The sequence below is a fragment of the Molothrus ater genome, chromosome 3, assembly GCF_012460135.2.
Source record: "Molothrus ater isolate BHLD 08-10-18 breed brown headed cowbird chromosome 3, BPBGC_Mater_1.1, whole genome shotgun sequence".
Classification (NCBI taxonomy): Eukaryota; Metazoa; Chordata; class Aves; order Passeriformes; family Icteridae; genus Molothrus; species Molothrus ater.
In genome coordinates this window covers 42,907,715-42,930,023 of record NC_050480.2, presented here as the reverse complement: position 1 = coordinate 42,930,023, position 22,309 = coordinate 42,907,715, and the positions used below count along the sequence as shown (strand labels likewise).

General features: G+C 36.2%; 1 protein-coding gene across 4 annotated transcripts in view; it reads left to right on the top strand.

Annotated features, from left to right (window-relative positions):
* SIPA1L2 (signal induced proliferation associated 1 like 2) overlaps positions 1-20,448 on the top strand; it is a 126,441-nt gene extending 105,993 nt beyond the window's left edge. Inside the window, exons 17-23 of one of the 4 annotated variants that reach the window (XM_036380024.1) lie at positions 910-1,063; positions 3,075-3,294; positions 10,031-10,162; positions 15,499-15,552; positions 16,507-16,630; positions 18,264-18,345; positions 19,210-20,448. In XM_036380024.1, the coding sequence (XP_036235917.1) occupies positions 910-1,063; positions 3,075-3,294; positions 10,031-10,162; positions 15,499-15,552; positions 16,507-16,630; positions 18,264-18,345; positions 19,210-19,356 (913 nt within the window). In that variant the 3' untranslated portion in view covers positions 19,357-20,448. The remainder of the gene's footprint in view (positions 1-909; positions 1,064-3,074; positions 3,295-10,030; positions 10,163-15,498; positions 15,553-16,506; positions 16,631-18,263; positions 18,346-19,209) is intronic. The other 3 variants (XM_036380026.1, XM_036380025.1, XM_036380027.2) reach the window with 3 other exon arrangements.
* Positions 20,449-22,309: the final 1,861 nt, after the last annotated feature.

The following is a 22,309-nucleotide window of genomic DNA, read 5'->3' as shown; positions in this document are numbered from 1 at the left end:
TCTATATCACAGAGAGGAAATATCTCTCTGAGGATAATTATGTTGAAATAAAATAGCATCTCTAATTAGTAGTGATGATGAATATCAGGTCAATTACTGAATGTTGTGCCACTGTAGGTTATAATTCACTGAGAATTATACCTTACCATAGCAAAGCTTATTTTCTCTCTGCTGAAGACAGTCACTGATGAGGCTGCACTTGGCAGAGAGCAATGGCTTCCAGTCTGTGTTCTCTGTGAGTTGCAATCTCCAGTTCCTTCCATTACATTCAGCCTGTTAAAGCCTTGTCTCTCCTTTCTCACTGGAAGGAGCTGAAGGCTAATAATTCAGTTGACAGTCCTTTGTTGACTGTAACTAGATTTTTATATGCTGATAGTTAAAGAAGACACCTGTTTAATTTATCTAAATAGCTTTATGAAATTGCTGATAATAAAATATACTTACACTGGCCAATTGATTGCCAGTACACTTCAAACATTGCTGTGATGACCATAGTAATTTTGCCAGATTGTGAAGCTGGATGCAATATTGTACTATAAAATATTGGGTGTTATTTGCTAAGGAAGTAAAAGTTAAAGTATTTTGCAATGAACCTTTGGAAATGTTGAAAAAAAATATAACTTTTGTATTGATAGAGAAGTGTGGTGTGTAAAAAAGAGAGAGGCAAGCTAGGAGAAACAAGGATTATGCTTTTTGAAATTGTTCTTTAGAATTCCTAAGCTCCATTTCTCAGTGGTTTAAGAATTTCATTTTGTACCCACAAACAGTTTCATAAAGGTTAAGAGATCAAAAAAATTTTCTAAACAGTGTGCTGTGTCAGGAGATATTCTAACAATTTTCACTTTGACAGAATATGATTGCAGTCTTTCAAATCCAATTTCTTGCTAAAAACATCCATTTTCTCAACAGAGTGTATGATGATATTGATGCTGTGTCTGCATCGAGTCCACTCCAAACTTCTGTCAGGAATGCTATGGTTGAAAGCCAACAAGTCTTGTCCAAAGAAGATTTTCTGAAGTTGATGCTGCCAGACAGCCTCTCTATGGAGGAAGGGAGAAGAAAGGTTGGCTACTTCCTTTGGCTCCATGTGTTTCAGTCTTTCAGTTACCTTAGAAATGGTTTTCTGGTATGCCCAAAATTACTATACAGAGTGCAATATTGTTTTGTACAAGCTAAGTTTATTCTATGGGGATGACCATAAATCCCAAAATATCATTTCCCACGAGGATGGGAAATGTTTGTTTGATGATTATTTATAAAATCCAGTATTTGTTTAAGTATGTCTTTGCTTACTTAGCTTGACCAGTGTAGGTTGAGCAACTTCATTATAATTTGAAAGGTTAAAAGTGACATTTTCAAGGAAGGAGACCTAAATTTGTACATCTTGTGTGATATTAAAACGCATGAATAAAAGCAGCCCACTTTCCTCTGCCCTGTACTAGTACCAACAATTCGCTAGAAATCCAAATCAGTTTCATGTGGGTATCAGTGGCAGCTGCTCTGAAGGCATAATTGTCAGTGCTACTGGAGAGCCTGGATCTAATCCTTGTGGTATGAAGACAGTTGGTAATGCTTAATAGTTTCACAGTAAGTGGATAGTGATCTTAAAATTTGCTACTCCCCAAAATAAATGGTTCTAAATGCTGTGCTTAATGTGGAATAAAGAACAAAGCAATTAAATTACTTGAGATAATTGTCACACTTCCATATTAAGTCAATGCTCTCTTAACCCACTGTGTTTATACAATATGCTAAATAGCATAATCATCATGTCTGAACAAAAGTAACATATGGGAATCTTGTAAGTGCAGAGTTGAATTTAAATTTCAGATCATATATAATTTTGTAATATGAGGTATGTTATGTGTGCATTATACATGCTTTTGTGGGTCATGTCCTAGAAGTTTTTATGATTTATGGTTGATACAATAATTGGAGGGTTTTTGTGAAGATTCCAAGAACTGCCAGTGTTTCTGGCTGCCTAAATAAGAATCAACTAAGAGAGAGGAGGTGTGGCTGAGATAAATGACTGCTGTCCCTTCCTCTCCAAGGCGCCTAAACAAAAGTTAAGTAAGTGAGACCATAGTCCCTGAACCCACAAGGAGCCCCAGCCACAGGAGTTGGCAGTGTAGAGTCTGTGGCTATGCCTTCATAGAGGGTAATAATCTTGGTATTGGTGAGCCAGTTACCTTTGACAGTGAAGTCAGAAATGAATATATGAGATTCTGTGGTATATTCAGTGTTTCCAAAAAGATTCTATGGTATATTCAGTGTTTGTTTCTTCTTAAGTATTTGTTCTGCATAGGAAACATGGAACACACAGTTAATCACAAAGGAAACATGTAATTGTGTGCAGGACAAACCAGTAGAATAATTAAAGCATTAACTGTTCTTTGTAGATGTAAAGAAAACTGTGTTTGCAGTGCAGAGAAATGACTTAGAAAGTGTACAAGTGGAATGATCCAGCTTTACAATACAGTAGCATCTTGTTTTACTGTAGATATTTGGGTTGTGGTCTAAGTAACTTTTTGAAATGCATAAGCAGTTTTCACTGAACCCTGTTACCCTCTTTTCTAAGCCTGTTATGTGATATCCAGAGAGATGCAGTGCTTCAAGTAATTTTTATCATCCAATGAATTATGTGGCAGCATATATCAGTTCAGAATGCTTAACAGTAAAGCATAGTCATTTCAAATTAAAATCAAACAGTTCTGTGTATAGTCTTGCATGCATATTGCCAGAGTTGGTAACCTTATATACATTTCTGTAAAACACTGCTGTCATAAGGCTATGAAGTTTTCATTTAACATTTCGTGATTACTAAACCAGCACAGTATCTGACGAATTCATGGTGATATATTCCAAAATATTGAGAGGAAGTCTGAATATCCAATTCAGTAACTCTTCTGAGGCCCCAGTAGATCTGATATGGCAGAAGAAATCTCTGATCTTCTGTATTAGTTCAAGAATTCCAGAGTGCCCTGTCCAGAAAAACACTCCCAAGAGCTGGTGATGGGGATATGATTGTATGAATCACTTCAACCAGCAATACATTCTCTTATTTTTATCTTTAGTTTTCATGTTATGGAAACCTTTCCCCCCGGAGGACGCTGTACCGCACGCTCTCGGATGAAAGCATATGTAGCAATCGAAGGGGATCTTCCTATGCCAGCTCTCGGAGCTCCATGATAGACCAGGCCTTGCCAAATGACATCTTGTTCAGCACTACTCCACCATACCACAGCACACTGCCTCCCAGAATGAGCCTGACTCCTGGAATGGGAAATCTGAGAAGTAAGTCATTGTCACTGTCATTGCTGAGTCTGGAATATTTGTAGTATGCTCAAACAAATCACCAGGTATTATGTGAGATTTTACTTTTAAGGTGAAATTAAGAAATGTCACTGCTCTAGTTACCCTAGTAAAAAAATATTTGGTCAGTGGTACATGAACATGCTTGCCATTATTTCCTATTTATCATGTTTGGAGACAATATTCACTTTACTTCCCAAAGAATTTTCATGAGACCACTGATATGCAAAAACCTTTGTCTGAATATATTTCTAGTTATCATTTTATTTTCCAGTGGTGACCTAATTAAGTCAAGTTGGCCTGAAACTTTTTTGTTGTTTTGTTTGTTTTTTTTAATTTTATGTGCATTTGAATTATTGAAATATTCACAAATATATTTTAAACAATAGCTAAATGGAATAGCTTTTGTTTAGATGATCCTTTAGTAACTTCTTAAAGGGAAATGTGCAATAAATGTTGACTTTGACTTCTATTTCCAAATTGAATTTGCTAGTACTTTTTTAAACATACTAGTAAAAGCTTTACAAATGACTTTTCATTTTTAATGGCAGCAGAAGAGTAGTCTGAGGTGCTAATTTAAAGCTATTTTATGAATGTGGTTTTTTACTTGTGAAGTTTTTGTATGTGAGACCTTTATTAATGCTTAGCTTGCAATAATTCCATGATGAACTATGAAGTTTGTAGTAATTAAAAAAAAAATCAAATGAAAAGCCCAAATCAACATAGACAGATATGTATATTTAGGTTAAATATCTATATTTGTTTACTTAATAAGAGTGAATTGTCTTTTCAAAATGCTGAATATATATGCTTTTCAGTTAGTTTAGGCTGAGGTATAGTGGACACCTGGAGTTGATGTGCAATCTGAAAAAAAAACCCTCTTTTCTTTAGCTACTCTAATTTTGCATTACAGCTGACTGCAATTTAAAAAATGGACTCTGAAGTCTGTAGTTAAGAAGCTGTGGGTGAATTTCTTGAAAGCATTAAGGACATTTTAGGCCCATGTCCAGGGAGAATGTGGCCAGATGATTAAAAAGAAGTAGCAATAAAAAGGGCTCTCTCATTCATCATGTCGTTCAGGAACTAGCAGTCATCTCCTAACTTTGAGAAATAAGCTTTATATACAAAACACTTCTAGTTAGAGTGGCCTCAGCCATGAGACCAAGTTTTGGTCACTAACCACTGGTTAATTTTAAATTGGTATCTCAGACAAGTGCTAAATTCCTGCCTCAGGTGGGAATGCATGCTTGGTGTACCTTTTGCCATTCTAAAAAATTATTCTATCAGAATGAAACTTTTTACTATAAATTTAATCTGAGAGGATCCTTTTCCTTCATGGATAGCAAATGGAGATCCATTTTGTTTCTCAGGAGATTAATTCAGTGGATTTTTGTTGTCTGTGAAGGAGCTGTATAGTACACAGGCATCCTGCTTGTATTTTCTTTTTTTGTTTTCCTCTGTGTTAAGCCTTGTTTTTTAGAGCCATTTCTTGTGCATGTAAACATGCAATGAGATCAAACCTTCAGCTTGCTTTTTTTCAGGAGAGCTGGCACAAGGCCATTAACTGTGTACATCCAAGCTTAATGCTGCTCCTCCGGCAGTGATATTTTAGTGGCTTTTGTATTAGTTCTGTCTTAGACACCTAATATTTCATTCTTGCTGCTTCTTAGATACAGAAAGTTATATATACACATACATGTAACTGGAAAAAAAACCCATTAAATCAGTATTCTGTCAGTCAAAAACTAATCCAAGGCAATTAATGCTGTTTTCATATGCAACCTCTATTTTCTGCTTCTGGTTCTGTGTTTTAAAAGTGCTTATCAATGCCAGCTATATAGGATCTTTTGTGGTGTTTGTTTCAAGGATGATTTAATTGTTTATCTGTAATTACTCTGAAAAAAAACCACATCACAGCTTGCCCACCTATGTTTCAAAAATAAGTTTAGTCAGTATCTCCATATGAGAAACTAATTTGGCTCTTTTTAGGAAGGTTTTATGTAGTCAGTGCCTAGTAGGTATTTACATTCTACAGCAGTGATGTGAGAGGTTTCTTTTTCATTTATAATTTTAACATAGGGTTGTGGTTTCAGATATCAGGATTCATATCCTGTCATGATCATGTCTTTTGTGTATGATCTCAAATAGTTTTAATTTTACTGATATTTAATGTTTATAGATATCAGTGGAAATAGCATGGTTTTGGCTGAAATCAATTTTAGAAAGGTATATTCTTGCACATTATCCAGCATGGAATACTGTGGCAGCACCAAATCTCATGAGACCCCTCTAGCAAGGCAAAGAGTGTGATTAATAGGTGGTAAGCAAGGCAGCACCAAAACCAAAGAGTAATAGGTGACCCTGAAGGCTTTCAGTTTACTGGGAAATCAGAATTATGAGACAGAATGACCACACAAATAAAGAAACAGAAACTTCCTCTGTGTGTAATGTTGGCTGTAAGAAAACGATGGGAAAAGTGAAGCTATAGGGCTTTTTAATTATTGTTTTATCACTGGGGAAGTGACATGAAAAAACAAATTGCTTTCAGTAAAGCCTGAATTGCAAGATCTGACAGTCCAGTGCTGCTGATTGCAAACAGTACACAAATGTAGAAATATTAATTTAATTCTATCTTATTTTTAAATGAAACCAGAAAGGAGAATTTGTGTAGGTAAGAACTCTGTAATTTTACCTGGGGACATTAAGGATTCCCTGACTGAGACAGTGCTGTTCCTACTGAGTGATTCTAACATGCAGTTGCAGGTACAAATCTATGCCCTTCTTGCAAATTCATGGCAGATGAATGAGCAGGGAAAGAATTCAAACAATGAGAACCACTGATACTGAACTAGTGTAATAACTTAAGTGGGGAACCCAGGGAAACACATAGAGACAATCTGATTTACACATCAGGCACTGTGGTCCACTCTATCATGATGCACAAAAAGAGAGGGGAAAGAAAATGCCCTAAATGGTAAACTGGCAGGATGTTCCTGTGCTGTGAGGAAAGGAGCAAGGTGCAGAATTGTTGCAGTGAAGAGGGTCATAAGGAAGGGAATATTTTACAGTGATATACTGACAAATTCTGAAAGTTCTCAGATTATACATGGCATAGGGAAAAAGATGCCAGAAGTGCAGGAACTATCTCTGCAACTATGTTCATAGATGAAAGTCTTATCTTTAGACTGCCTTACTGCCCATGTTAGCTTCAATCCAAAACTAAACTTTTTGATAAGAAGCAGTATTAAAATGAAAGAGCATCACTGTATATTGGTGATGTGCAGTGGCAGGAGTTTGGAAATCAGTTTGTCAGCAAGCAGATAAAGGCTGTTGATTAATTCACACAACTGAAGGAGAGCATATTTGGTGTTACCTGTTCACACAGTGAATGGTTCACCTTACTACAACATGAGGCTGTCTTCAGTAGGAGAAGGGAAGGAAAAAGCGGTTACCAGGAGCACATGTGCATGAGAGCCTTTGAGCAGGCTGGCATCCTTGAAGCAGGGCAACCCTAGGCAAAACTAAAGGGAAGGGTTCAGCAGCAGATTTTGTTGCTTGAGAGGACTATAGAGATATAATTACTGATTGCAGGAAAGAAAAACGGACATCCCAGAGAGTATGGGATTTACATTTGTGTGAGGTTTGATATATTTCTTCACCTGCAGCTTCTTGGGAGAGAATTTACTTGTTAAATGACGTGTCTAGTTTGAAGCAAGGAGTACTTAGCAGATGATAATTTTTTCATTATCTACAGTCTCTGCATAAAAGTAGCAGTTCCAACTGAAGCAGGATAATTGTCTTGGAAGTAATATAGGTTAAGGCAGGTGAATCCTTCTTCTTTCTGCATAACTAGTTACTTTTTGTATATGGATGTATGTGGGACCAATAACCACCAATTTCAGGAGCTGTGTTGGAAACTGAACTGACCACAAAATTTTAAAAATAGGGACTCTTGATAGTGCTTTATACTTTTATGCATCAGTAATAAAAATCAATAGAATTCCTAAATGTAGGAAGTGACACAACTGAAAAGACTGGAAACTACAAGACTAATAATTTTATGCCAAAAGGAGTACAGCAAATAAAATAATCTTTAAAACTGAAGATAACACTGAAAATGTTTCCTCAAAGGAAACTGTGTTGCTTCAAAAGTCAGTCTTGTACACAGTAAAGTAGTGGCCTATTAGATTAGGCGTGTCCTTCTGGACATAGAGAGGTGGGAATGCTTAAGCATCACTTGCCACCTTTGCACAAATCAAAAAGGGAAAGAGGCAACAGCTGCTGATGTGGCAGTCCTACACAGACAGAGTAAGGCAACAGCAAGGTAAAGAGGAGCAGGGAAGAAATGCAAATACAGGAGGCCGCAAATAATTTATCTCACCCAGAGCACTCCTGGAATGCAAACAATATTCTCTGAAATTCAAAGGCATCAAGGCCTATGTCATTAGAGCTCATGTTTGGCATTTTTATTCTTTTTCTTTTTCCCCCTCTTTTTGCTCCCCCATTGCAGAAGAACACAATTTATGTCTTGAAAATGAATTATTCTGTGGTGGTATACTTATGCCTGTTCAGTTATTCCACTTAGACTTTCAGCCATCAGCATGAGCACTTGCATTTTCAGAGCTATCAATATTCAAATCTCTACCCTGGCAGGCTTTCTGCAGTTGAGTGGCTCTGTCAGGGCTTATGCAGGACTGAATAGGATCCACCCTAAGGTGAACTGAGGTTCTCACAGAGACAATGCATAATGAAGGATGACTACTGGTGAATATATCACTCCTACACTTTAATTTGGAGAGCTGGCAGCATCGCGCTGGGAGCAGGCTTCTTCCTGACAGGTTTCACAATCAGCCTCTCAGGCTGATCACACAAAAGCAAGGGCTGTCCCTTCGGGCCTGCCTGCTGGTCTAGAACCAAAAGCTGGCTTGCCAGTCTTTCAAATAAGGTATTCTGTCTATTTTCCACAACAGGGATGTATGAAACATTTGTACTTGCACAAATAAGGTTCTCACCATTCCCAAGTCATATACAGAATCTCAGAGGCTGCTCTGACTTTCAGCTTTGAATGTATTTGCACAAAGGCAGCCTTAGGTAAGGCTTTATGTATGTTTATACAGAACTGAAAATAAAATCTTAGTACAGATATATGAGTAGAATATATGTCTATATTATATTTTCCATTTCATGTAACATCCACTTTTACATACTGAGAGTAGGTATTGAGAAGGACATTTCTACAGAGTTTTGTCAAGCCACTTCCAAATGTAATGTAACAATACTGCATCTTTCATAAAAGTGTAGAACAAGATAAATTCCACAGTAAAGAGAATTTCAACATCTTCTGCAGGGACTCCTAATTTTTGACAGAGGATTGTAAGCCTCCTTCACTTTTTTTCCTCATATTTTGTATTCTTTTTAAGCAAGGTTTCTGCAAAGAATAGAGCATATCATATGTGTGAATCATTGCTCTGTGCAGTGGAATGGTTTGTAATAGCCTACTCTCTTTGGATTTTTAAGTCAGAATCTTTAAGTCAAATGGACATTAATATCAGGACAATGACAGCATGCCATTTCCTTAAATGCTAATGTATTTTCCACTTGTGTGAATGCATTTCTTCCTTCATTGTTTTTTGTGTTTGGTCTTTTCCTGGGGAAAAAAATACTCATCTTCAGTATTATAGTTTAAATCACTGGAATGACTAGATGGAAATTTCATCCTGAAATATTTGAGGAAAAATTACTATTTTGACCTTTTTGTTTCATTGGAGTGGATATGTTTAAAACAAAAATTCTCTTTGTCTGACAATACTACGTGATGAAATTATTATATTCCATTGCTGGCTTTATGGTTAAGATGAACTGTGATTGCAAATAATAGTTTTGGTTTATGATCAGTTTTAAGAAACTGTGTGTCTGTTCAGTTTGTTTTTTTTTAACATATTCACATTGATCAGAGTGGAGATTGCTATGGACAAATTAGGAACATGTAAAGATATTCAAGAAAATTATGAAAATTAGCATCTCCTATAATAAAATGTATATTTGTAGTACATTCTAGAATGTGCATAACTGAGAGGTTTGTTTGAACAGTTTATAGTGTGTACATTTCATTTAATATATGATCTGTGTACCTTTTACAGTGTGTTACGGCTCACTCTGAAATCTCACCAAGTCTTACATCCTCAGAGATACAGCTACAGATGTTAAACTAATAGGGTAATATTTTCAATGTGAAAGGGAGATTTGGATATAGGCTAGAATTTACAAATGCATTAAAAGAAAAGCAGGTGGTTTATTTAATTGCTTCTGGAACAGGAATATTTACAGTTTCAGAGTAAAACTCTGCATGTAAATATCTTTCATGTTGCTTCACAAATATAGCTTGGTGTATCTAGCAACTTTTCTGCTCAGAACTCAGGTTTAACATGCTATGCTTTAGAATGGATGTTGCCTACTGATACAGCATTCATATGAAAATGTGAGGGACACGCCATGTGCAGTAGCACCAAAAAATGCCCCTTAAAACTGTACCATCTTACTTTGCCAACATTTAGAGATTGTTCCACCCCTACTGAGTATTGAACAGGAAAAGACAAACACAAGGGAAATGAAGATAAGCACTTTTTGCTTATACATTTTTTACAGATCATTATAGTAGCTTCAAAATTAATTGTACATAACTGTTATAGGAAGACTAATTATTGTGTTTATTGTTTAGATGAATTCTGGTTCTCAGATGGGTCCTTATCTGATAAAGCCAAATTCAATGATCCTGGCCTGATGCCCCTGCCAGACACTGCCACAGGGCTAGACTGGTCTCACCTGGTAGATGCTGCACGAGCGTTTGAAGGTAACAGGAAAATTTGAATAAAGATCAATGTTCAGTACACAAACTTTTTTTTTTTAATATTTATTGTTTAGTCACATTTTGAATTACAGAAATCTAGTGTTTGCCTCTGTAGCCCTTTAGTTCTTTTGGCAATATCAGTTCTCAGTGTGGAAGATTGTCACTGAAAATTTGGGGTCTTCATGATACTCTCTATAACCATTTTAGATGCAGTTCCTCCACTTTAGTGCCTAAGTTTCTTCTGTAATCAATTGCAAGGTCAGATCTTTGAAGGAGAGATTCGAAACAGTTTAAGTTAGATGTTTAAAATGAAACTGGGAATGACACAGAGTTTGTTGTGTTGTGTTTATAAACTGGCATGTGTAGTCCAAATGATGTTGTGGTCCCTGTCAGTTTTCATGAGCCCTTGAAGACCAGTAGAAATGTACAGTGTATTTTGCAGTAGCAGGATTTGGGGTACAGGATACAGACCAGGTGTGCTTTATTAAATTATGGAACCAGATTAACCAAGGAAGTAAACCTCATCTGCCTCTGGGAGCTAAACCTACACTTAATGTCTAAGCAGAGAAAGCAGATGTTGGTTTCAGTGTTTATATGAATATACACATTTGAGTGTTTGTGTTTTGTTGTTTGAGAGGTGTTTGTTTAGTGCTGTCCTCATTAACTGGTGTTGCTTGTGTTACTGAATGTAATCTATGAATAAGGGATGACGTTACCACAGTCATCCTTGTGTAAGATACAGGTCTTAACTTTGTGAAAACTGTCTGTGAAGTTAGTGATTTGGATCTTTTTTTTAACTTCTTTTAACCATGGAAATCAGTTTCCTGATTCCTTCCCAAAGTGTGAAGTGATTATAGTACACTTTGACCAAAAGCTCTTCAGCACTGCTTGTTCCACTCATTTAAATGGCATTGTGAAAACCCAAACCAACAGCAATGATTAGGAATTTGAAGAACAGCATTATTTCTTGACCTGATGTGCATTCATTACTATTCAATACTACTCAAACATGGCTGTGGTAGCTGGCAGGAACTACTGTGACACTGAGAATCTTGACAGCTCTTCCCATGCATTCCTATGTTCAATTGCTCAGGGAACACCCTGCTATTTGTTACTGACATCTTCAACTACTGAAGAAAGGTTTGCATCAGTAAATGACTAGCTCTGTAACTTCGTACTTGAAGAATATTTTAAAATGCTAATAAAAATGTTGAGTTCAGCTGAGTGAAGGATCATTCTGTACCAGCTATGCTCCCTATTTTTAGCTTTCTTTGAAAATTAATAGATTTTCATTTTTTTTACTACACAGTATCATGATTAAAATAATTTTACCTTGGTAAGTGTTATGTAAGTGTAATTACATTTGAATTTGAAAATGAGAGGCAGGACAATACAGTTAACCCACAGTGCTTTATCCTAGGGAGGAAGGGTATTAACTTGTTGGGCTTTAATTGCAAATACTTAGCTATATCTGTAGATAATGCTGAAGAACTGATTGTCTGAGTTGTAAGATAGAAGCTATTTATTATATGTTTTTTGGTTTATTGTAAGATTTTGAGTAGTAAATAATAATCTGTTTTTATATGAAGGAATATAATTCTTTTCTGTTTAGGACTCTACAGTAGTGACATCTGTGTATATGGTAGATGATTTATACAATGTTTTGACTAAATTCATAGTGCTGCAACTAGAAACCTTTTCAAGGAATGGAATTTCTAAACCCTTATTCAACTTCATCCTATGTCTTGCAATTTGAAACTAATTTAAAAAAGAATAACTGATAGGCATGTCATAAAAGATCACTGGAAAGAAATGTGTTACATATGAATTAACAGTGCAGTTTCCATGTGTATTTTAATGTTGTTTACTTAGAAGCTGCTTCAACTTTCTTTTTAAAAACAGCTTGGAACTACTGTTCTGCATTCTATCAATGTGAAAAAGAGAGTGAATGATTCTAAAGTTTGTCCACTTCTGAATATAAAACTGCTTTGATCTTTTTTTTTAAACTGGATGAAAATGGGATCACATTTCATATAGGACCATGTTAAAAAACCCCAAAAAGTAAACAAACACCTGCCTCCCCACTTTCAATGGAAAGGATAACTAAAATGATAATAATTTTTTAATACTGAATTTGTGAAATTAGAGGTTTTCTCTAGTTTGGCTTTGCCCTGATATTTTGAAATTGTGTTCTCTTCTAGAACCTAGATATTGGTCTTAATTTTAATTTTTTCTTTGTACAATATCTTTTCTTACTATGAGTTTATCAGGATTACCAATCTGATTCCAAGATCAGAGTTTTTTTCTTGTTATCTCTCTAGATTATGTGTTGACAATTTATATTATTTGATCAGTTCAACATCCCTAATGTGGGCCTTATGATCTTTCATCTCTGTCTTAAAAAGCATTTGTATCTTGATTAATGTTAGATGTAGACTTTTTAGGTGCTTATATTGTTGCCATCAGTTGGATTAAGAGCTAAATTAGTAGGAAGATTTTTGCTACCATCATCCATACTCAGAGTTTACGTGTGGTTGTAACAAGAGCAGTAGTCTCATTTTTCACTTTGTTCCTCTCCTCAGAGGAAGAATGGACAAGGCTGTTTATTAGTATTAGCTTTTATTCAGCTGAAGCCTTGATCCTGATGGAAGATGCTATTACTATTGTTTTGTTTTGTTTTGTTTTTAAATGAAAGTATGGTGGTAATGCTTTTCTCTTTGTCAGGATTTAATTTTCACTGCATTTGCTTGAGAAAAACCTTTGTGCAAAGCTGAATATTTTACTTCAAACTTTTTCTGAAAATCCTCTGTTATTCCTAAGACAGGTCTTCACAGTGTAATGGAGAGCTGTGCAGGCATTAAATCCACAAGCTCCAGAAGCTGCAGGGTTCTTCGCTTGAGCTGCCTCTGTGGAGGGCCAGCGCCCATAGGCAGGAGCACAGTGGAGCATTATTTTAACACTCTGCACTCCTTCCTTTGCAAGACATGGTTTTGATTCTGATATCTCTCCAGAGATTATATTTGGCATGTATGCTAACATCAGTCCAGTCAGTAGCAGGGGGAATCCTCCCATTTCTGCCATACATGGACAGGCTACTTCCAGTTCCTGTCTCTTATTTCATTGGGAAGTGCAGAGAGACATAACCAGGGAGGAGTTCACATGATGGAAATACTCTGTTGTAATGTTCCTGTATCTATCCCTGGAGCAAAGAATAAAAAATAGATAGGACTCTATGTGACTGTACAGCAAAAGAGGGAGGGTAGTTGGCGTGAAAAATAAGAAGTTAAAGAACAAAAAAGAAAGAAAGCACGCTCAACTGAGTAAAGATAAAGATATGGGAGAATAAATTGGAACGCCAAATTTGAAAAAGGAGAAATCCCAGAAAAGACTAAGGGAAAATTAGAGATTTAATTTTTCAATTCTCTTTTTGCATTATCCTTCCAATAGATCTTCAAGTTAGGGAAGAAGGACTGGCTTTCAACATGTGTTGATGACTTTTTCTATCTTTTCCATGTTTTGGGGACAAAAAAGAGAAGCATTTTTGGATGTCCATACCTGCTACTGCAATCATAAAAGACAACTGACATAAATACAAATATTGAATATTGTTATTAGTAGAACTTTGTACTATTTGTTCTACTTCAAAGTGGGTTTATTATGCTTTAAAAAAACTGTTTAGTGTTTGATAAGTCGTATTGTGAGCATTAAAAGCCTAAGATAGTCCTTCTGACATCCCTGTTCATTAAAATTGGTGGTTTTCAACTCCTGATTTTTTTCCAGGTGATTTTTATGAATGTCTACTGGTGCCAATCAAAATGCAGTGTTTCTTAATGCAAATTTATCTTTGCAGAAACATCTGTGCTATTATAATTAATGTTATTTTAATACTTTGATTTAAATTCTTCATAGCTAAATGTAATGCTAAACATAATATAATGAGAAAGAAGTGGATCATTTAGCATGACAGATAATTATTTTAACCAAAGTAGTGTGTTAAACTGCTAGAAAAAGAAAAAATAACAATATTTAGTTAACATTTGATGATTTCTAGGGCATGCATGTGTAACTCTTTTTGCTTCAGTGCATATGTCAGTATATGTTTGTGGGTAGACTTTACCTTAACAATGAGAGAGTGGCTTCGTGCACTTTACTCATTTTAGCCTTTTCTGCTTCCAGTACATCAAAATTGCCTGGAGTTTTTTCTGGCCTCTGTTAGTGGTCTGGATCAATGATAATACAGATTCAAACTCTTAGTGGTTACAGCTGTATGACTCTTTTACTGTAAATTTAAACATGAATTTTTGTCTCATCTTTGGTCTTGCTAAGTCAATTGTTTAAACTTTTGATATAAAGACCAATATATTATTTGTAAATAGTTTTCTGTGGGTGGACTCTCTTTGGAGTTTGGCACGGACATCTCATTTAAAAATAAGACCTCTGAGATTTACATGTATTATCTTCTGTTTAGTATGTACATTTTGATTCAATTGAATAGGAAGGGTATCTGTAATTTGGAGGAAGCAGAATCTAGGTCTACAGCATCATACCCAGAAATACAGTTAATTTTTCTTTATAAAAACCAGTTGTTGTAATGAAAATGTTAATACTGTGAAGGTGAAATTAATTATCTGTGTACTTCAGACTACTTGTTTACACTGTCTTGTTTCTGGGCTACATACTGTGTTTGATCTGGGAAACGAAGTTTATTTATCTGTACAAAGTAAATTTATTTATCTTAGTAGGTTTCAAATCTGCAAATGATGTCGTTCATTATGTGTTTAAAATTATAGTCTTACCTTATTGTCAGCACATATGGAATAGTCATTTTCATATTTGTTGAGATCCATCAGTAGTCAGAAATAAGGCTAAAGGAGGAGAAATGTGCTGCAGTCTTTGAAACTGGACAAAATCAGAAATGCAACTTTTGTTCATTGTATTATAGAATGAATTGGCGATCTATGCTGTGCTGAAGGGGTTTTTTAAACCAACAAAGAGCATTTTAGTGATTTCCTATTTTTGTTTGGTAGAACTTACCCTTCCTGTTTGCAGAGATCAGGCCTGTATTTACTGTTTGTGTCCTTAAGAGTTTGAAGGATTGTCCTGTTATGTAGCCTGCCAAGTTGCCAGGCTGTGTCACAACACTGGGTGTTGCTATCAGAGACGTGGGGTGTGGCACCTCGTACTTGCTGTAATGTTGGTGTTGAGTAGAAATGGCCTGGCAAGGCTGGGAGTGAGCACAGCAGGAACTGCGCGGGAACATCCCACTGCTGCAAGGGCCACAGCTGCTCCAGTGGAGATGGACCCTGTTGTTTATAGGAACATTCTAAATCTTATTCCAGGTTTTGACTCAGATGAAGAATTTGGGCCATTCTGTCATCAGACGCCGTTTCTAGGTGATGGTCTGGGATTGATGACTTTTGCCTTTTGTAAACTTTTTTTGATACTTCCTATGTTTGCACGTTTGCATGATAATGCAAGCTTTGGGCCTGGTGGGGTGGTAGAGCAAGGGGAGAAAGGGCAAGGCAGGCATGTTGTCACCAGAATTCATACAAGCCTACAGACATGGATTTTGTTTGGCAGAAATAAGCTAAATCAATCTCCACAGAATATGGATTTTGGTTGTTTGGTTTTGTTTTTTTTTTCCTTAAAGAAGACAAATTAAATCCTAATGAATGCATCATTTACTCCTGTTCTGTGCAATGATGATCTGCATGGCATACTTCTATTATGTGGTGACTGATGTATTTTGGCAACCACACTGTATATCCATAGGTAATTGCATCTGTGCTTGTTAGATTATGTTCTAGTGAAATTCAATGCAGATAATAGAGTGCTTTAGTAATACCTATAATAAAAGCTCAATTGATAAAAATAGTGTGAATTTATTGGTTTTCAAGTATGCAGATTACCATCAGCCTCTGCAAATGCTTGAGACAGTAAAGCAATATGAAAAGAAAAGTGAAGATTTATGGGGAATCTGAGGGCTTTAAGTCCATGGAAAAAAATGCAAACCTTTTTGCTGAATTATTACTGTCGTTGGTTGTGGACCTGAATTCTGTAATGGCTTTCTGCATATTTCATCAAGACCAATTTACTGTTCATATCAGCATTAAGTGGTCCGGACAAAACTGTCATACTGCTGATAGACATAAAAAAATTGCTTTAGGGTTGCCTTTGGATGCAGGTGTGGGGAAGCCAACTAGTTGGTGCATACGTCTGCTGATTATCTTCAGAGCTGAGATGTAGAAGCCTACATCCATTTTTGCTAACTGAACCAGGATAATGGCTGTAATATAGACTTTTATTTTGTGCAGTTTTAGAGGTATCCTTATGTTACTTTTTTACAGATCAGAGAGTAGCATCTTTTTGCACCTTGAATGATATGCCACAAGCTCAGGGCTTGGAAGGAGCACAGGAGATACCTTTGGATGAGAGTCCCCCAGACGGAAAAGATTTTCTTGAGGATGCAGGGTATGTCAGAGTGGAAGCATGTTTCTTTCAAAATGCATGATTTATTTCATTTTTCTTATTTTAAGGAAAGATTTTCTCTTAATGTTGCATGTCAAATTGCCTGTATGCATGTTTCATGGCTGTTTGATGGCAGACTTGTTGCCTGGACTTATAATTTCTTTAATTTTGAAAAATTTTGTTTCTTCAAATCAACTTCTCTCTCACTGCAATCGGTCTGTAATGCAGATCAAGGTTAGATGCAGAATTTCAGATAATCAAATTTCTTACTGTGTTCCTCCTTTACAATAATAATTTTTGTTACATTTATTTCTGTTTTCTTTTTAATAGAACTAATAACAGGAGCTCAACTCTGTAGGATGCAATAATCTAATTGGCAGCAAATGTCTCAAACCTTGGAACAAGGTCTATCCTATCTTAGCAAGTATTTGCTATTTACAAACCTGTAATTTTTCTTTTATACGGAGGTAAATTAATCAAGAGAATCTGTAACAGAGGATTGCAGATTTTATGCCAAACTTCCCAATTCTCCAAATTCTTCCCAGTGCTGTGAGAGAAATGATTGCTTTTTTTTCCCCCTGACTCTCCACCTATCCTGGTGTAAGGAGTGTACTTGTTAATTTAAAGATCATTCTTGTTATAGATTCAGCAGTATAATCTGTCCACCACTACACTTTAAGAGAAAAACACATCTTTGATTAGTTTTGCTCTTCAGTTGTAGGAATGGAAGAATAGGAAATAGAGGGAAAAGTCTTCTTGCTTGTTAGACTATCACATTTTAATTTGAACCAATTTTACACAAATTAGCTTGCTTATATGGTAAAGCACATTTATTGTAATGACTTTTAAGTCCATATCTTTCCTGAGGCTAATGATCAGTAAGGACTACAAAAGACTGTTAAAGATGTTTCCCTTTTAGCCATGGCAAACCTGTCAGATTTGTGCAATTGCATGAAGCAGCTCATTCAGCTTTGAATGTAAAGCCTCTCTTCACCTGCTCTCTTTTAGACACAATTACTCACATGACGGCTAATTGCATCTATAAAGTACATGGAACTGTCTCCCACAGTACTCATTGTCATTCAGAAAATAGAAACTATCTCAGTATTTTCCCTCAGTCATGCATTTGATTAACCTGTGGCAATATTTTATGTTTTGACCTTTAAACAAAATATTTGTCTCCATTAAGCCATAGGTTTATCCTTTACTGCAAATGACACTATTGCACAGCAGACAAAAGAACATTTTACAGCTCTTTTGGTTTGCAGTAATTGCTGCTGCATCTTGCTTGAGATTAGTGCTTATCAGAAAGCAGCTTGTTAACCAATGTGCCTGCACACCATGGAGCAGTGAGTGTGACTTGCACTGTGAGGGTATGTGCAAGTCATTCCTAAAACATTGCTTCTTAAAATCATTGTTACTTCTGCCTGATTTGCATGAGAAGCAGTGCTGTATTTCAGATATTGCAGGACTGGATTTATGTTCTAGTAATAGTCTTTTACTGATGCTGGTTTTGTCTCTATTTTCCTAACTATGATTGGTTTCCTTTGCTATTACTAAAAGTGTAACTCTGCTAAAGCTGGGAAGAAGATGTTTTTTCACTAACTCAGAGTGAAGGTAGTGGTTTACTTTACAGGGAACATGCTCCAAGTACTCTGACTGGAAAAGTAAACCAGCTGGAAGTCATCCTCAGGCAGCTACAAACTGACCTGAGAAAGGTAAGAGACCACAAGCACCATCACTGTTCCCCAGTTTTAGTAGTTTTATTTTTACAGAGACATCACCAAGGGCTTGAAAGAAGTACATCAGTTAAATTAGACAGGAGGACTTGGTTGCTCAGAGCACTGAGCTGCAGAAGGTCCTGTGGGAATGGTTACGTGAGGAAATTGGCCCAAGGCAAAGTATTTTATGGTTCTTTACTCCAGAACAACAATCCTACAAATAGTCATACCCGAGAAAAAAGGAAACACTTCATCTTTATTTATAGTACTTTGGATTTACCATAGGATAGGGATATGGACAGGGCACCATTGGTAAGTAGTTAGCACCCCAGCTTTGTCATACTTGTTGCCTTGTGCTGCCTTGCTCATGTAGCAACGACTTGATTTGTGCCTCATTTGCTGTCAAAATTCTGAGCTGGAGATATTGCCAGGATAATAGAAATGAGGCTGCTCTTGGTAGGAAAATAATCATGTAAGGAAAAATTTTGAAATTAGATATTGTTCTTCCTTGTTTGAAATCAATTACTTACAACTTGGGCTCTCACATATGATTTATTATAGCTAAAAGCTTCTTATGCTTTTAATGCCTAATTTTATTTTTCTTTTGTTAAATGGTGTAAATGCCTTTAATTTTTCTATTAAACTAACATCTAGTTTTCTTTTTAGCTTGCAGTATTTTCTTGGAATGAATCAGGTAGTTGGAGCATATTTGGGGAATTAACTTACAGTTAACCGTTGTCAGAATGAATTAGGGAGCTCAACAAAATATAACTGTTGTGACTTACATAGAAATGTTAACAAAAAAATAAATGTTGTCATCACAACCACTCACTTTGCTCAACTTGTATCTTTGTTAACCAGGAAAAGCAGGACAAGGCAGTTCTCCAAGCAGAGGTGCAGCACCTGAGACAAGATAACATGAGACTTCAGGAGGAGTCTCAAACAGCAGCTGCTCAACTGAGGAAATTTACAGAATGGTTTTTTAATACGATAGACAAAAAATCCTAATGGCTGGGGCCCTGCAAAATACTTATTTGAACAACCTAAAAGCTGTATCTTTGAAATAGCGGGGTAATAATTTCACTGTGTTCACAATCCATTTTAGGTGTTTCTGCTACATTTTCTGTCCAGCTTTATTCATCTGAAAAGGAGAGAGAACTGTGGCAACCTGTCTTTAAATTCATATGAAGAAAGCAGAGAATAGCAGATACTTGTTTGTGTGCAGATGAATGTAAAAAATTCTTAGTGTCATTTTAGACATTTTTAGAAGTTGCTCTGGCTGGGGCTTGCCTGAAGAGGAATATTTGGGGTTTTAGTTCCTGCATTTCAGGTGTGCTGGTGAAGATGTTAAAGCAATTTAAATTAGCTTGGGCTTCAGTATTGTAAGATAAAAAGAATAACCAGACATATACTTTAATGTTTAAAAGGTGCTCTATTTTTTTGTATGTACAGTAGTTTTATTTCCACAGTCCACATTGTCATAGCAATAAGAATGGAGGTATAGTGAATAGTCACAGAGCTGTGTTTATAAAATGTTAGCACTGACGTGTTTAACACTCGTTTGGATGCAGATACATTAGAGATTATTTATTTGCAGGAACAAATGGTGCCTGAATATAAACAGTGTTCTGATTTTCTAAAAATACACATGCCTTGTAAATGGCTCACTGGGGTTAGCCCCCTCCCAACTTCAGTTACTTTTGTATAGTTGATGTTCAGCTAAACAGCTACACTGCTTAACTATGGAAATCATGTATGCTGTGAGCCAGCCAATCAGTTGTACAATGCCAAATTTGTTTATCTTTGTACAGAAGCTTTGATCAAGTGTCTTGTATTTAACACCTTTATTTAAGCTTATTTAACCTTAAATTGTTGTTTTTATAAAGTTTGTTTTATCTGCACTATGGTGAAGTCAGTTGGTTGCAAGTTGTAATATTTTGAGCTTGCCAAGACTGTACGGAGGAGTTCTAGAAAATTCTAACAATTGGATGCTGCTAGTACACAATTGATTTGTTTGTATGCTTTAACATTTTTAACTGTTTAATTTGAAATGAACATACATCCTGCTTTTTTAATAAATGTTAAAAATCTAAACTGAAATATTTTATCTTGTATTATCTGAAGTCATTGTTACTAGTAACAACTCAGGTTTCTCTTCAGCTCAGTCCCTGGGCTCTCCATCCAGAGGCAGTTCAACCCCTCAGAGCTGTCAGGATCCATTGTTACCAAGGAGGGCTTGCCACCATTATCACCATTATCAGTTAATTTCTTTGGTGTATCCTGTCCTGGAACCCAGGAGTTGGCTTCCCCAGTCTGAACAAAAGCTGTTTGGGGTGGTCATAGGCATTGATTAGTGGCCTAGGAGAAAAAAATCCTACTTTGCTGACAAACACATCCTGGAGAAAATGCTCAAAAGAGGTTTAGTTTCTTCATATTTCCTTTTATGTTAGTTGTAGCAGGAAATAACTTGCCATCTTCTTGTGCCAGCAACTGAGGATTTGATTGCAGTGTTAGCATATGTGTACATATGTAACAGTATGTGTACAGTACTGACCTTAAAGTCTACCTGAAAAAAAGGACACCTTTGCAAAATGAAATGAAGCTAATGAGCACATTTGAGTTACCCTGATGGAAAAAAAAAAGTCCAAGACTATAGTTTTATCCCAGTTTTCTCTTGGTTGCTGAATGCGTTCAGGCAAACCTATGGAAAATTATTGAATAATTAAAAAATATATTCAACTCATGCAACTAAAATTCCATGTCTATTGTTAGTGTACATTGGCTGAGAAATATTTTATAAATTGAAGAAATGTCTGTCACTGCTGTAACAATTGTTCTGAGAGACTCTTCTTAGGAAAGGTTGTATATGGGCAAGCAATCAAGCCTTTGGTTACATTGAAATTTAAGAGACCATTTTGTACTGTATTTTTCATCAAAAACTCTGACTTTTACATACCAAACAATATCCACTAAGCTGTATTAGCAGGGTAATTAGACATGGCAGTCATGTGTTACAGTAGCTTCTGATTTAAGCACCTTACAGAAGTCATTAGCAAACCCATCTGGCTGGAGACCTTGCCAAATACCAGTGCTGAGCAACGTGGGCAATTTGTCTGTGAACACGTTTCTGTGAGGATTGGTCTGTTCCCTTCGAAAAGCTGTGCTAGCGGAAATGAACTCGAGGGTAAGCTGGCTCTGAAGGAACACTTAGGTTTGTGTAAGAGTTTATAGTCCAATATTCATTTTAGTTCTTTATCTCAGTTATTGAAAACCAGCAGTTATAACTACATACACAAAAAGGACTTTCAGTCGTTATTTTTTCCATTTTTCCCATCCAACTGAAAATGTTTGATTTCCAAAATGACAGAAAGCTTTGTCTACAGAGCTCCTATTTCTTTTGCTGACAAAAGCAGCTGTGTTGGGGGCACATGGTTCTTCTGTAATTAACCTTCACCATGGGGAAAAGTTTTTAGTCTGGCTGTTAGTGTTTTGATGACATGGGAATACAATATTTATCAGAGACCATAATACAGGTTTTGGCATAGGTAAAGGACGTTTAATTGGACATTTTAATTAACTGGGGTTTTTAAGAATAATCCTCTTGGAAGCATTGTACTCACAAAAAAGCCTGGTTTAGACACATGAAGGCAAAGACTACATTTACATGAGCAACAAGTGTGGAGCACTAGGAAAATTCAGGGTGTGGCTAACTCAGATTTCGGAGATCTTTCAGGCTCTTCCTTGTCCAGTTCCATGACTGGATGCCTTTTAATGGCTGAAATCATGTTGGGTTGGCTCTGTCTGAAGGCTCTGTGCTCTTAAGACCATTCTGTATGATCTGAAGCCAAGTAAGTGGAGGTGATTGGGAAATTGACTTCAAAGATGTGTTTGTGATCTGAATTTAAACAGTAATGTGGAAATATTTAAAACATCAACAAAGCCCTCCCAGCACAGCAAGCCA